The sequence below is a fragment of the Talpa occidentalis genome, unplaced genomic scaffold, assembly GCF_014898055.3.
Source record: "Talpa occidentalis isolate TD23 unplaced genomic scaffold, MPIMG_talOcc4v2.1 talOcc4.9, whole genome shotgun sequence".
In the NCBI taxonomy this organism is placed as follows: Eukaryota; Metazoa; Chordata; class Mammalia; order Eulipotyphla; family Talpidae; genus Talpa; species Talpa occidentalis.
In genome coordinates, this window is record NW_023605305.1 from 5,931,556 (window position 1) to 5,944,065 (window position 12,510).

General features: G+C 59.3%; 1 protein-coding gene across 5 annotated transcripts; it reads left to right on the top strand.

Moving 5' to 3' along the window:
- Positions 1-1,590: 1,590 nt before the first annotated feature.
- On the top strand, positions 1,591-12,289 carry AGTRAP (angiotensin II receptor associated protein). Of its 5 annotated transcripts, none has more exons than XM_037499456.2 (5): positions 1,591-1,689; positions 6,975-7,009; positions 9,094-9,199; positions 10,024-10,219; positions 11,628-12,288. In XM_037499456.2, the coding sequence occupies exons 1-5, from the start codon at positions 1,663-1,665 to the stop codon at positions 11,744-11,746; spliced, it is 483 nt and encodes a 160-aa protein (XP_037355353.1). In that variant the 5' UTR covers positions 1,591-1,662; the 3' UTR covers positions 11,747-12,288. The 5 variants fall into 5 exon arrangements, with proteins under 5 accessions (XP_037355353.1, XP_037355357.1, XP_037355356.1 ...); XM_037499460.2 differs by having other exon boundaries at positions 1,593-1,689; positions 10,024-10,198; XM_037499459.2 differs by lacking the exon at positions 1,591-1,689 and adding an exon at positions 2,122-2,166.
- The last annotated feature ends 221 nt before the right edge of the window (positions 12,290-12,510 follow it).

Here is a 12,510-nt window from a genome sequence, read left to right on the forward strand (position 1 = left end):
CCAGGGAGGTGGCCTCAACTTGTATAATTTCAACCAGTAAGTGGGGACACTCAGACTCCTGAGCTCTGCTTTACAGCTATTCTCCGTGTGCTGTGAATCCCGAAAAATCAACCTAGATAGAGACATAGGATGGGTCTCTACTGCTTTCCAGCTCTCCATCGCAGCGGCAGGGGCCAGGCTGCCTGTTTCCTGGCCCGCAGATAGGCCTGTGGGCCCCGCAGCCCTGCACAACCCCCTCCCCGCCCCCATCTGGAAAAGTCCTTTCTTTGTATGTGGACCTCGCCTCAGACCCCCAGGCAGGCAGTTTCTCCCATCCTGGAGCCAACAGCAAACACTCAGAAGGACCAGGAGGGGAGCCTCACTCCAGGTGACTTGAAAGCTGGCTTTCTCCAAATCAAAGTTCCCATTTTCTCTACTGATGGTGAGGATGGGGCAGGAGGCGGGTGGAGGCAGTGGGACTGCTTGTCCTGTTCGGGGCTAGGCGGAGGGCCAGCTGTCTCTAGTGAACGTCAGGTGAGATAGCGCTCTCTTCCCTCCACAGGTGAGGGGCGCCGATGTACCGACTTCTTCTTTCTGGAATCAGGTGTGACCTACAGGACTTCTGCTGGTTGTCCAGGTAGAGTTTTCTAAAGTTTTGGTATGTTGACTCAGGTGGGCTCCTCCCAGCAGGACTGACAATCACGCTGCGTTGTGTGTGTGGCTGTTCACTGAATGCCGGGCACTGTTCTGGGCACGTGGCAAAGACACTGTCCTCTGAGGCCCCTTCTCAGCCAGACCTGGACCTCGTGTCCATCCTGTCCTTGCTGGGCCTGCACAGAATCCTGCTGAATCGGCTCAGTGAGACCTCCCCGGCTTGCCGCCACCTCCAGAGGTGACAAGCGCCTTATCCCCTCCTAGGGCAAGAATCAGGTTGGCTCAGCTGAGCAAGAATCCCCTTCCCTTGATGTCCTCTCAGGAATTTTCCAAGCACCGAGCCTCACCCTGTGCCTGGACTAAAAACCTCCACTCCACCGTGCTGTACTCAGGGTGGAACTTGAGCTGTCTCCCTCACTGCTATTGCAATCATCTTGAATAAAGTCTTCCTTACCCTTCTCACAGGTGTGATTTTTTTTGCTTTAATTATAATAAAGTAAAAATCAAAATCAACAGGCAACTATAAATCAGAGACACACTGTAGGGGGAGAAGGAAATAGGATCAAAACAAGGGGGGGTGGGAATTTTACGGGGACGATAACCAAGATGAAAATGCATACACTGTACAAAAATGAAAAATGATGTAAAAACATATAAAATAAAAAAGTTTAAAAAGAAATAATAATCCATGGGGTCATTGAGCCTCCCCAGGATCCCACGAGGTGGGAGCTGCAAATGTCTGCACCTTAACCCGGGGGAGGCGGCCCACCTGCCGGGGCATTCACTGGGCAGGATCTTGCGCCCCTGGGCACCGCCTGGGCCGCGCGGGGGTTCGGGTCCCGGCGCCGGGCGTGAACGGCCGGACGCCGTCTCCTAGCAACCGGTCGCCTCACGTGACGCGCCTCACATGGCCGGGAGCTGAGCTGGGGTTGGAGCCGGGGCGGCGGGCGGGGCCGGGCCGGGCAAGTTTGTTTCGGAGTTTGCGGCCCCGGAGTCCCCCAGGCGCGCAGGTGCCCCGCGGCGGCCGGGATGGAGCTGCCGGCCGTGAACCTGAAGGTGGCGACGGGCGGGCCGGGCGGGGCGCGCGGGGCGGGCGGGGGGCCCCCGGGGTGCGCTGGGCCTTTGCTGTTTTAAAGGAGTATTTCAGAAGCGGGGGGACCGAGCGTTGGGGCACAGAGGGGTGCCCGGGAGCAAGAGAAAGTCCAGACCCCGCGAGGAAGCGGGGGGCAGGGACCCCGCGGGGCGGGGCGGGCGCGCAGCGGGGCGGGGGCGCCACCCCTGGAGCCGGGCCCCTCGGGCGGCCTCCCGGCCGGGCCGGCCCGCGGAGGTTCGTTGCGGCCGCGCCCCGGATTCCTCCGGACCCAGCGGCCGGCGCGGGGCGGAGCCGCCCGCGGGCGGGGGTGGCCGGGGCCGCCCCCTGCTGGAAGGGGGGCCGGGCCTCACCTGCGCCGCAGGCCGGCGCCGGCCGCCTCGGAGTTGCAGGTCAGACTGGGGACCTCGGTGTTCCCAGGGCAGATGCTCCCACATTCACAGGTTCGGCGCCCGCATCGCCGAGGAAACTCGCTGTGCTGGAAGTTGCGTAAAGACAGACCCCCCCGCGCCGGGAATGCGCCGCGGGGCTTCCTGCCGCCCCCGCTCGGACGCCGGAGGCTCTTCTGCTTTTTCTGGCTACTCCCCTCCCCCCGCCCCAAGTCTGCGGGAGGCCGAAGGGACGGAGCCTTTAGTTTGGGCTGGGAAAGTGCAGATCTTCGACCGGCCCGCCGCTTGGCGCCTCCGTGCAGTCTCCCTGGAGCCCATATCCTGGGGGGACGTTCACTCAGGTGTGGCGGAGCTCCCAGCGCCTCGAGGGCTGCAGGAACGGAGGGATGAGCCAGTGGGAGACACGCATCCCCTTGTTTGCGTTATCAGACTTGGTGTGTGCTCCGGCAGGTTCCCTCACACTTGGCTTGAGCAAATCTCCCCGAAGCTTCCACTTAACAGCTGGACAGGCTTAACTGCCAAGGCTTGGGGTACCTGAAGCAGTGGGCTGGGGTGAACATTCAGCTAGGAAGAAATTTACAGGAGGGTGCCTGAGGTTTGTCCCTGGGATGCTCACACTGTTCCAGGCAGTGTGGGGTTCATGCCTCACGGATGAAAGACCTGGGGGACGTGGTTGCGGGGAGGGCCTCTATCCAGGGTCCTCGATCTGGGGGCGGTGGTGGTTGATTTAATCACAGCTGCCTTCCGAGAAAGCAGACACTGTCATCGTTTCACAGATGAACAAACTTTGGCTCGGAGCAGGTGAAGAGCAGGTCAGAGTCCCACGGGACTGAAGTAGTGGAGTCAGGATTGGAACCCACTTCAAAGCCGCGTCCTTGCCAGGCCACCAGTTCGAGGGGGCTGGTCTGCCTGGACGGTTTATGGCCACCTGGAGGGCTTGATCTTCTTAGGTCTGTTTTTGAACGAATTTGGGTATTGACAGGCCAGCGTGTGAGCTGTGCTGGATTTTGGTGCCCAGAATGAGCAGCTGGTCCTTCCTAGACTTGGAACATGAGACTCCAGGTCCCTGAGGGTCTTGGCTGCTACTGGTCATCCATGCAAGCGCTGGGAGGCGCTGAGGGCTGGGTTTGCCAGGGACCATACAGGATGTCCGGTTGAACTTGAATTTCAGTTCAACAATGAGTGATTTTTTTTTAGTACAAGGATGGCTCAGGCAATATGTGGGACATACTAACAAATTGTTATCTGAGATTCAGAGTGAACTGCATGTCTTGCATTTGCGTTGTTAAATCCGGGCACTCTGCAGAGGGCAACCTTGCAGAGAGACCCTGGAGAGGGCTGTTCTGAGAGCAGAGCCATCCAGGAACTGGGGCGGTGCGCCCCTGGGCCCTGGGCTCTCGTCCCCCTCCCTCATTTCGTGCACTCCTTGGGCAATGCTGAATGCTTGCTTGTGCCCTGCCCAGCTGGAGTGGACAGTGGTGCGAGGTGGAAAGAAAGGACTGCCCCAGGCCCTTTGCACAAAGGGCAGCCCCCACCTAGTGCCACCCACAAGGGACAGCCTACTCTGGAAGGCGACAATGTGACAGGCTTAAAAAGGACTAGGTCTTATTAGAAGAGGCCTTTGGGAAGAGGGTCCAGGAGATAGTGCGGCACTGGGGTTAAGAACTCAGGAAGCCGACCTCCTGCCCTGGGGTCGTGATGAGGATGGCTGCATAGGCTGGGCTGGCTGCCTGGGTGGGATGTTTCACACAACTCTCCACCTCCGCCGGAACCCAAGCCCACCCTGTAAAGCAGGCATCATTGCCCCTACTTTGCAAAAGAGCAAGCAACCGTTCTGAGCGATTAGGTGACTTGTCCAAGGTCACACGGCTTCTACATCATGGAGCCAGGATCAGATCCACATAGGTAGTGCCAGTGCCCACACAGTTAGCCAATGCCAACCCTGCCCCCCGCTACAGCAGCCCCAACTGCTGTCCTTTAGCCTCAGCCACCTAGGGGCTCTTACTGCCTCCGTAACAGGCGGCCGAGTGTTTGCCCAGGTCCGGTAGGAATACTGTCCATATACTGGTCTGCCTGGTATGTTAGGCCCTCCCACCACCACCTGTCTGGGAGTCCCGCCTCTGCTCCCCGGAGTCCCGCCTCTGCTCCCCGACTCTGAGTCCTGATCCACAGGACTTAGCCTGCCCTTCTCCGGGTTAAACCTCCCAGCATCCACCCTCCCGCTGCTCCCCCAAGCCCGACAGCGTGGCAGCCAGTGGATAGAGCAGACCTGTGTAGAGAAGCCTGCGTTCAAGGCCAGCCTTTGCTGCTTACTAGTTGCGTGACCTTGAGCAGGGTACTTCCCTCTTGGAGGATCAGTTTCCTCACTGAGAAAAGCCAGGAAACATAGACCCTAAGACTTCTGGCGATGGGGGCGCATCGGGTGGACCTGGAGGGGGGAGGCATTTTTAGTGGTGTAAACATCAGACCAGATAGAGGGTGAGACTGACACCTGGGCCCTCGTTCTTTAGCCGCACAGCCTGGGCCAGTGATTTAATCCCTCGTGACCTCAGTTTCTCTCTGTAGCTAAGACAGGATTGATACTGTCCCACACAGTTGCTAGGGTGACGGCCGCCTGGCAGGCAGGTCCCCCAGGGCTAGCAGGAGCTTCTGTTGATGCTGTTAAAGGACCTCATGGTTAGGGTCCCCGGGGTGCATGTGACCATGTAGATGCCTCAGCGGCGGAGGAACCCTCAGGACATAGGGTGATGGGCAGGGCCTCCATCTCACAAAGCAGCCTTGGGCACAAAGGGACAGGCCCCTGACAGTCCCCTGCGCCAGAGCCAGGTCTCCTACCCCCAGTCGGAGTCCTCTGACCCCTGCTGCCTTGGCTCATTGCCTTCCCCTCCCCCTGGTCTTTATTTTTTAAGATTTATTTATTTATGCGTGCAAGAACTGGGGTGTAGGCCAGAGGTGTGGGGGGTGAGAACACTCACCAGAGACAGAGTGGGGAGCAGAACAGGCAGATCTATTAAAATCCACTGCTGAGGGGAGCAGCAGGGAGACAGGAGAGGTTTGCTGCGCCATGTGGGTAGCTCCCTGGCCAGGGATTGAACTCAGGCCTCAGTGGCTGGCGAGAGCGCTGAGACTTTAACCCCTACACCACCAGGGAGGCCCCCCCTTGGTCTTTTGACACATTGGTTGCCACCTGGCCTAGAACCAGGCAGCCCCCTGGGCTTGGCACTGTATAAAGCGCCCAAGAGCTTACACTTACTTCCACTTCCAGAAAGGAAAAAGGCTGCCTGTCCAGGTACTTCTCAGATCTGGCTGCTCCCTCCTCTGCAGAACCTGAGGAGTAGCCCTGTCTCCCCTTTGGTTACCAGAAACCCGCTGTGGCCAGCTGACAGTTCTTGTGTGGGGGATGAGTCACTGTTCCTTCCTCCCAGGGCTGGTGGGAAGGGCAAGGCAGGGTCACTCTATTTCAGTTTCTTTTTGGAGCTTCCCTGCACATGAAGCCTCTCTGGACGCAAGTGAGAGTGCCTCCTCCCTCCATTACAAAGATGGGGAAACTGAGGCCGAGGAGGCTTAGTCTTCTGTGGGTTTCTTTTCCCAGATGGCTGGGAGAAATGACCAGATGCTGCTAAGTTTCTCAAATATTTATAAAACAAAAGTGACGTCCCAGGTGGAGACCACATGTTGTTTGAGGGCCCGCTGCCTCTCGGGGTTCTCTTTCTCCCCCCAGCCGGTGCTCCCTTGAGTTAGCAGGACCTAACACTGAGCAGGACCTAATGCTGAGCGTGTGCTGTGGCCTTTGGCAGGACCCCTCTGCGGGAGGGCTTCCTGTAAGAGGAGATGTGGCTGGATCTTAAGATAAAGATCAGAGTCCTTCCCCCCATGCACAGCTCACACCCAGCTATATCCCGCCTCCCAGCTTCTTTTCCCTCCTTCACGCTCCTCTTAGCTTCTACTCTAGACACGTTGGCGTCTTCAGTTTCCAGAATGTTCTACCCTCATTTCTAACACAGAGCCTTGCGATGCCCTTCTCTCCGCTCTGTCCCTGGTTCAGCCCCTGTTCCCCACTCTCCTCTTAAGTGTCACCCCCACCCCCAGAATCGGCCTCCCCTCTGCCCCCCTACCTCAGCCCTTGCCATGCCCTGTCCTCCCTCAGGCCTTGGTCCTGGCCTCCTGGCCCCCTGCCCATGCTTCTTCTCGCCCTCCCTTGGCCTGGCCAGTCCTGCTGACAGCTGCCCTGTCTCTCCAGGGCCTCTGCTCCTTCCTTCCTTCCTTCATTGGTTTTCCAAGTGGGCTCCTTTCATTTGCCAGAACTGCAGACCAGTTCTGTTATTTTAAGGATACATGGGACAATTGAAAGGGTGGAATACTACAAAAATCTCGAAAAAAGAGGGCTTTCTCCTTGACATAACCACATCATGTAACCTCCCTGCAGAAAAGCCTCGGTGCCCACGAGACTTTGGAACCCACGCTCTGGCTGCTTTCCTGCTCCCTGGAGGCACTTGGCCTCCCACTGCCCGCCCTAGCACCCCAACTCCAGTGCCCTAAGAAATCAGTTTCCTTTGATCCCCACCCTAGCCTCTCCCATAGAGTCATCTCTGATTCCAAAGCAGATGTCCAGGTTCCCCAGAGGAGCCCCCCAGCCTTTGGAAGCATGAGGGGGTAAAGTGGCAGCTCCCCCAGCCTGGCCTGGGCTCTTGTTCCTTCTCTGAGGCCGCTCACTGCCGCCGGGCCAAGAACTAACATTAGTGAGGCCTCAGGTACAAGGCAGGGCCTTCTATATTTTCAGACTCCAGAAGCTTCTCTCCCACCCCCCAGCAGTCACATTCACAGATCTCTTCTCCACACACCCCTCTTTTTTTGTGGCGCAGGCGATCCTCCTGGTTCACTGGCTGCTGACGACCTGGTAAGTGACTCAGCGGGCACCAGGGTCTGTGTGCACTGCCTCCTCTGTCTCTCGTCCTCAAGTCTCCACAGCCTGTGTCCACCTGCCGCTGGGGGTCTGTGTCCTCATGTCTCTAAGGCCCTGGCCAAGGGTCTCCTGGCCAGTTTTGTGAATGTCATCAGTCAGTGTCCCACATCTCAAGGTGTGAGAAGGGCGGGCAGTTCCCAGAGGCCTTTGCCATCACTGCCTCCCAGGAGCTCCAGGCCTTCATCCCAGGGGCGTGGCCAGCCCCAGACCGTGCCAGAGCACAGCTCCTTCTTCAGACACTGCTTGAGCCACTCTGAGGCTTCGGGTAACTCTGCTTCCTCCCCAAGATCTTTGCATCTGGGAGTTCTGAGGCACTGAAGCCAGGCAGCTGTCTTGCTGGGCTCCCCTGGCAGCATGGGGTAGACACGGGCAGAACTCCATGTGTCTGTGATCCGGGGTGAGTCACTTCAATCCCCCTGAGTCATTTTCTCATCTGTAAATTGTAATCTGTGAAAGAAATGCTGGTAAGGCCTTTGGAAAGTGAAGGCATGGCTTTGGGAACTGCGGTGACCACTCGTGTTTGTTGGAGGTAACCGGGTGCCAGCTGCTGGGCCGAGGGGTCCTCGGTCTCCTCCGTGACTCGGAAGTAGGTGCAGGACGAAGCTGAGACACCGGGGCCAGGTGGATGCTTAGGGGCCGATCCTCACTCTCCGTCACACCCCCGGCCCAGAGACGGCAGCTCAGGAGACAGATGGACCCTGGCCAGGTCCTGGCTCTGCCATGTTCCAGCCAGGTCCCCTTGGGCAAGCAGCTCCACCCCCCAGGGCCTCAGTTTCCACCTGAACAATGGGCTCAAGGCCAGCTCACTCTCCGGAGCTGTGAGGGTGGAGGTAGCAGTGGGAGGCAGAGAGGGAGGCTTCAGGCTTGCAGGGTTGGCTCTCCTCATTACTGTTCTGTCTTCTGAGCTTCCGGGGACATTCCCCTGCCGAGCCAGGACTGGGAACCTTTGAGCTCACACATGCATTTTGCAGACTTTGAAGCAGTGTACGTGCAAAACAGTGGCAAATGGTGTAGAGTGACCATCGTAGTTAATGATCTTGGGAGCCCGGCCAAAATTTCTCAGCCACACAACCCAGGATTCTGAGTTGGCGAGTCTGGGCTGGGGCCCCGGCTTTCGTAAAATGGAAAGAGAGGATTATTTATTCAAAGACTATTGAGCCTGAGTGTGCTCCACTTCCCTGCCTAGCCCCTGTTTTCCATATGGTACATTTGCATGAATGCTGTTTACATATATGGAGTCCCCCTTCTGCTGGGGCCCAATGGGGATGGTAGGTCAAGCCATGGCCTCCTGAGCCAAGCTGCCTGGGCTCCTCTCCCAGCTTGCCATGTAGCTGTGTGGCTTTTGGCAAGTTGCTTAACTTTTCTGTGCCTCAGTTTCCTTTTCTGCAAAATGAGGGTAATGTCAGTGCCTCCTTCCTAGAGTTGTTACCACAAAAGCAGGTAAATATGTTAGTTTAACACACTTGGAACCATGCCAGCCCGTAAGGGCCCTGTGTTAACTACAGTTTTCCTTAGGTTGACAAGCACGTAAACCTGTCAGTGGCAGTACCTTGAAAAATAAAATGGGGTGGGCATTGTGTTAAAAAGTGGGGGTGGTATTAAAATTGGGGGGGTTCAGGGAAGGAGTTAGCATTTGAAATGAGACTCAAATGACAAACTGGGCCGAGCACTGTCGAAGGACAGTGGCTGGAGCTGAGCCTGGGGCCGTCACAGGCAGGTCCCCGGGCTGCGGTGCTGTTCAGGGACTGACCTGGAGGGGGCCGTGGAGGGAGGGGCGGAGACCAGTGGGGAGCGGCTGTGGTGGTACATCCTGGGGGGAGAGGACGATGGTTTGGACCTGGAGGGACGTGGCCAGATTCTGGGTCGGTCTGGAAGGCAGAGCCCGTGGGACCTGCTGGCGTTTCTGGTGCAGGGCCTGGTGGGGAAGAGCAGGTGCCGTGGCCGCTTCCCAGAAAGGCCTGGCCGCCCAGGAGCTTGAGGGCGGTGACCCCCCCTGTGCTCAGTGCCTCTTCCCGCAGGGGCTGCATGGTGTTCTCGGGCCCCTATGCCTGGGCCAACTTCACCGTCCTGGCCTTGGGCGTGTGGGCCATCGCTCAGCGGGACTCTGTCGACGCCATCAGCATGGTGAGCTGGAGGGAGGGCAGCGCCGGGAGCTGGCTTCGGGGTGTTTCCCCTCACCCATCCCAGTCTTCTCTCTTCCTTGTGCCCCCATTTATTAAAATCATCTAAAGCCTTGCAAATAAGCACCCCCAGGCCACGGGCCCCATGTGTGTTCCCCAGCCTGGACGGCTTCTCTGCTGGCCTGGCTCAGTGTCTGCTCTTGTCCTGCACGAGAAAGGCATGGGGTGGGGTCCCCAACTGCCTATCCCTGAGGGCCTCCTCTCTTGTGCAGACACCCAGTAACCCTCCCAGGCCCTCTGTTTTGGGGGGAGAACGTGGCAGGTGGACTCCACTACTTGCTGAGGTCAGAGTGAACATGGCCCGGCTGAACTCTCCTATGGGGGAGCTTCCAAGGCCCACTCTGCCCCCTGGGCTGTGAGCGCCAACACAGCTGCTGGGGTCAAGGCGGGGCCTCTCGGGGTGACAGAGGGATTCCCTTGGTGATGGGACAGATGGGGAGAACTCCAAGAGCTTCCAAATCAGAGGCTCTGGAGCCCATTGTGGCCTCCAGGGTGACAGAGATGGGTTTGGGGGGCAGCGCTGGTGGAGCCAATAGACATGGGCCCCTGCGCCCCCACTCACAGCCTCGCTGTCCCCAGCCAGGTGTCTCACCCATGGCCCTGCCACCTTGCTTGGTCCTTTTTCCAACAAACCCTCAGGACACAGCAGGCGCAAGTGGAGGTTCCGGTCTGGCATCTGTGGAGGGAGGGGGATGGGGATGGAATGGGGTGTCAGTGCCCCCGTGGGCTGATGACTCAGGGTCCCACCTGCGCCGGCATGTTTTGCAGTTTCTGGGTGGCTTGGCGACCACCATCTTCCTGGACATCGTCCACATCAGCATCTTCTACCCACGGTCCAGCCTCTCGGACACCGGGCGCTTCAGCGCCGGCATGGCCATCCTCAGCCTGCTGCTCAAGCCCTTCTCCTGCTGCCTCGTCTACCACATGTACCGGGAGCGCGGGGGTGAGCTCCCGTTCCGCACCGGTGAGGCCGCACGGCTGGCCAGCTCCCAACTCCGCTTACCAGCCTGGCGCTGGCCCTGCCGCGTCCCTGTCTCTTCCCTGTCCTCGCCCTGCCTGACCCGCGGCCCTGCCCTGTGGGACGAGGCTCACGCAGGGAGCGGCACAAGATGGGTGCCGAGTGCAGTCTTCCTGTCTCTGCTGCAGGAGCCCAGTGTCCCTGGCTGCCCCATCTGTGCGAGCGGCCCCTGGCGTCGGGCTTCGAGCAGAGCTGAGGGCACCAGCTGGGCCGCCCTCAGCCCAAGCACAGGCCCAGATGGGCATGTGATTCAGTCAAGGCCACTCCAGCAGTCTGCCAACACCCGAAGGGCAGCTTCTCCTCTCAGATCCCACCACCCCCTTCTTGAAGCCCCCCTCTCCTGCCACGTGGGGTCTGGGTGTCCTAGGAACAGGTGATTCTGGCCTGGACCCCGGGAACCACCCAGAGAGAGCTCTGAGCTTCGGGCAGTCCCTGCTGTCCCTTCCCTTGGGCCCAGAGCGGGAGGCCCTTCCCTGTAGCCCATGTCCCTTCTTTTGGGGCTCTGGCCTGACGGAACCTGTTCCCCAAGATCAGGCTCCAGACTTTGCTCCTGCAGCCCCAGGCCCTGCCTAGCATGGTGGGGCCTCGGCTTGTTTGGACAGGTGGACACAGAATGGTGGGGGCTGAGCTCTAGGCCTTGACCTCTCGGTGCCAGGGACCAGCCAGGGTGACCCGAGAAAGCCCAGGCACTGACCTACCTGGGGAGAAGCTAGGCTTCACCTAGCCTGGTGGACTGCAATCCTGCAGGCACCTGCTGCTGTGTGAGGGGGCTCCCCCAACTTTCCTTCCGTCGGGCAGGTGAGGTCCCTGAGGCCTGGAGTCCTTAGAGGTGCTCAGGGTTAGACACCATTGTTCAGGAGGGTGCCGCCTGGAGCTGGGACAGAGGAATGTGGGCGCTTGCAGCCCCAGCACCCGCCTTGCACCCCAGGACCCAGCCCTCTGGGCCTTGGACCTTCTGGATATAGCACCACAGTGTCCAGTTTGCCTGGAATAGGAGCCCAAGGACAGCCTGTGGGCCAGGGCCAGTGCCCCTGCCCATGTTCCCAGCATGTGCTGCTGCTGCAGCGCCAGGGCCGGGAGGCCAAGAGCCTGGCTTTGGGGTGGAGCCGCCAGGGTTTGAAGCTGGTGTCCTCAGCTCCCGGATATAACCTCAGGGAAGCCAGTCCCTCTCCAGCCCTCTCCTCTGTAAATTGGGGACAATAAAATACCTGCCCTGTAGGGATCCTGGGAGGACTGAGTGAACAGTATCCCCAGATGCCAGCTCTGCCCTTCCTGGCAGGGGGGAGGGGGCACATTCACAGTGCTACCTTCCCGACTCCTCACCCTTCCTTTCCCTTCACTCCCCACCCTCCAGGTTTCCTCGGACCCTCCCAGGAGCACAGTGCCTACCAGAGGATTGATTCTCCGGAGGCTCCCGCAGACCCCTTTGCAGGACTGGAGGGCAAGGATCATCGTGCCCCCCAAGGGTACTGAAGCTGCCCTGCTTCCTGGCTCCAGCCCAGGGGCCACATTGACGAACTGTGGAGGAGGCCCCAGCCACTTGTGTGCCTTGGACATGATTGTAGGGGTGCTCCTGACCCCCCTTTCTCGAACCTAACACAGAATGTGTCCACCACGCCCCATCTCAGGCTTGCCTCATTCGAGCCCCATCACACTCCTGTCCAAAGCTCCCCGAGGCCTGTCTGCCTTCCTGGGTATCCTGCTGGAACTGGGCTGGGAACCAGAGTCCCTTTCCTCCCCTCCACCCTTAGCTGCTCTGTGCAGGCCCTGGCTGAGTCACACCTGAGCCCAGCAGGGTGCGGCCCCTCAGGGCCAGTAATGGCCTCGCCAGCCAGACCCTCCAAGAACTTTGGGTCTTGGCCCCAGGAGTGAAGTCCCCAGGCTTCCTGGGAAGCCCCGGGCTGGAGGCAGGCAGTAGAGACAGCACCTGAGACCCACCAGGCCTCCCGCTGCCCTTCTGAGCCCTGCATTAAAGTTGGGGATTCTGTGTAGGGCTGTGTTTGGAGCCATGAATCCCTTCCCCTCGGGGCTGGGGCCTGGACCTGACTCCTGCCAAGAGAGCTGCTGGGAACCCCTGGGAGCCTGGGCTGAGCCGCCTGCTTTGTGATTGGAGGAAGCAGGAGCTTCCCTTTGACCCACGGGGCAGGCCCAGCAACCAGCTCCAGCCCAGCCTGAGCCAGCTGACGTGATTGTTTGGAATCCTGCTCTGCCACTTACCTGTGTGCCCTTGGGCAGCT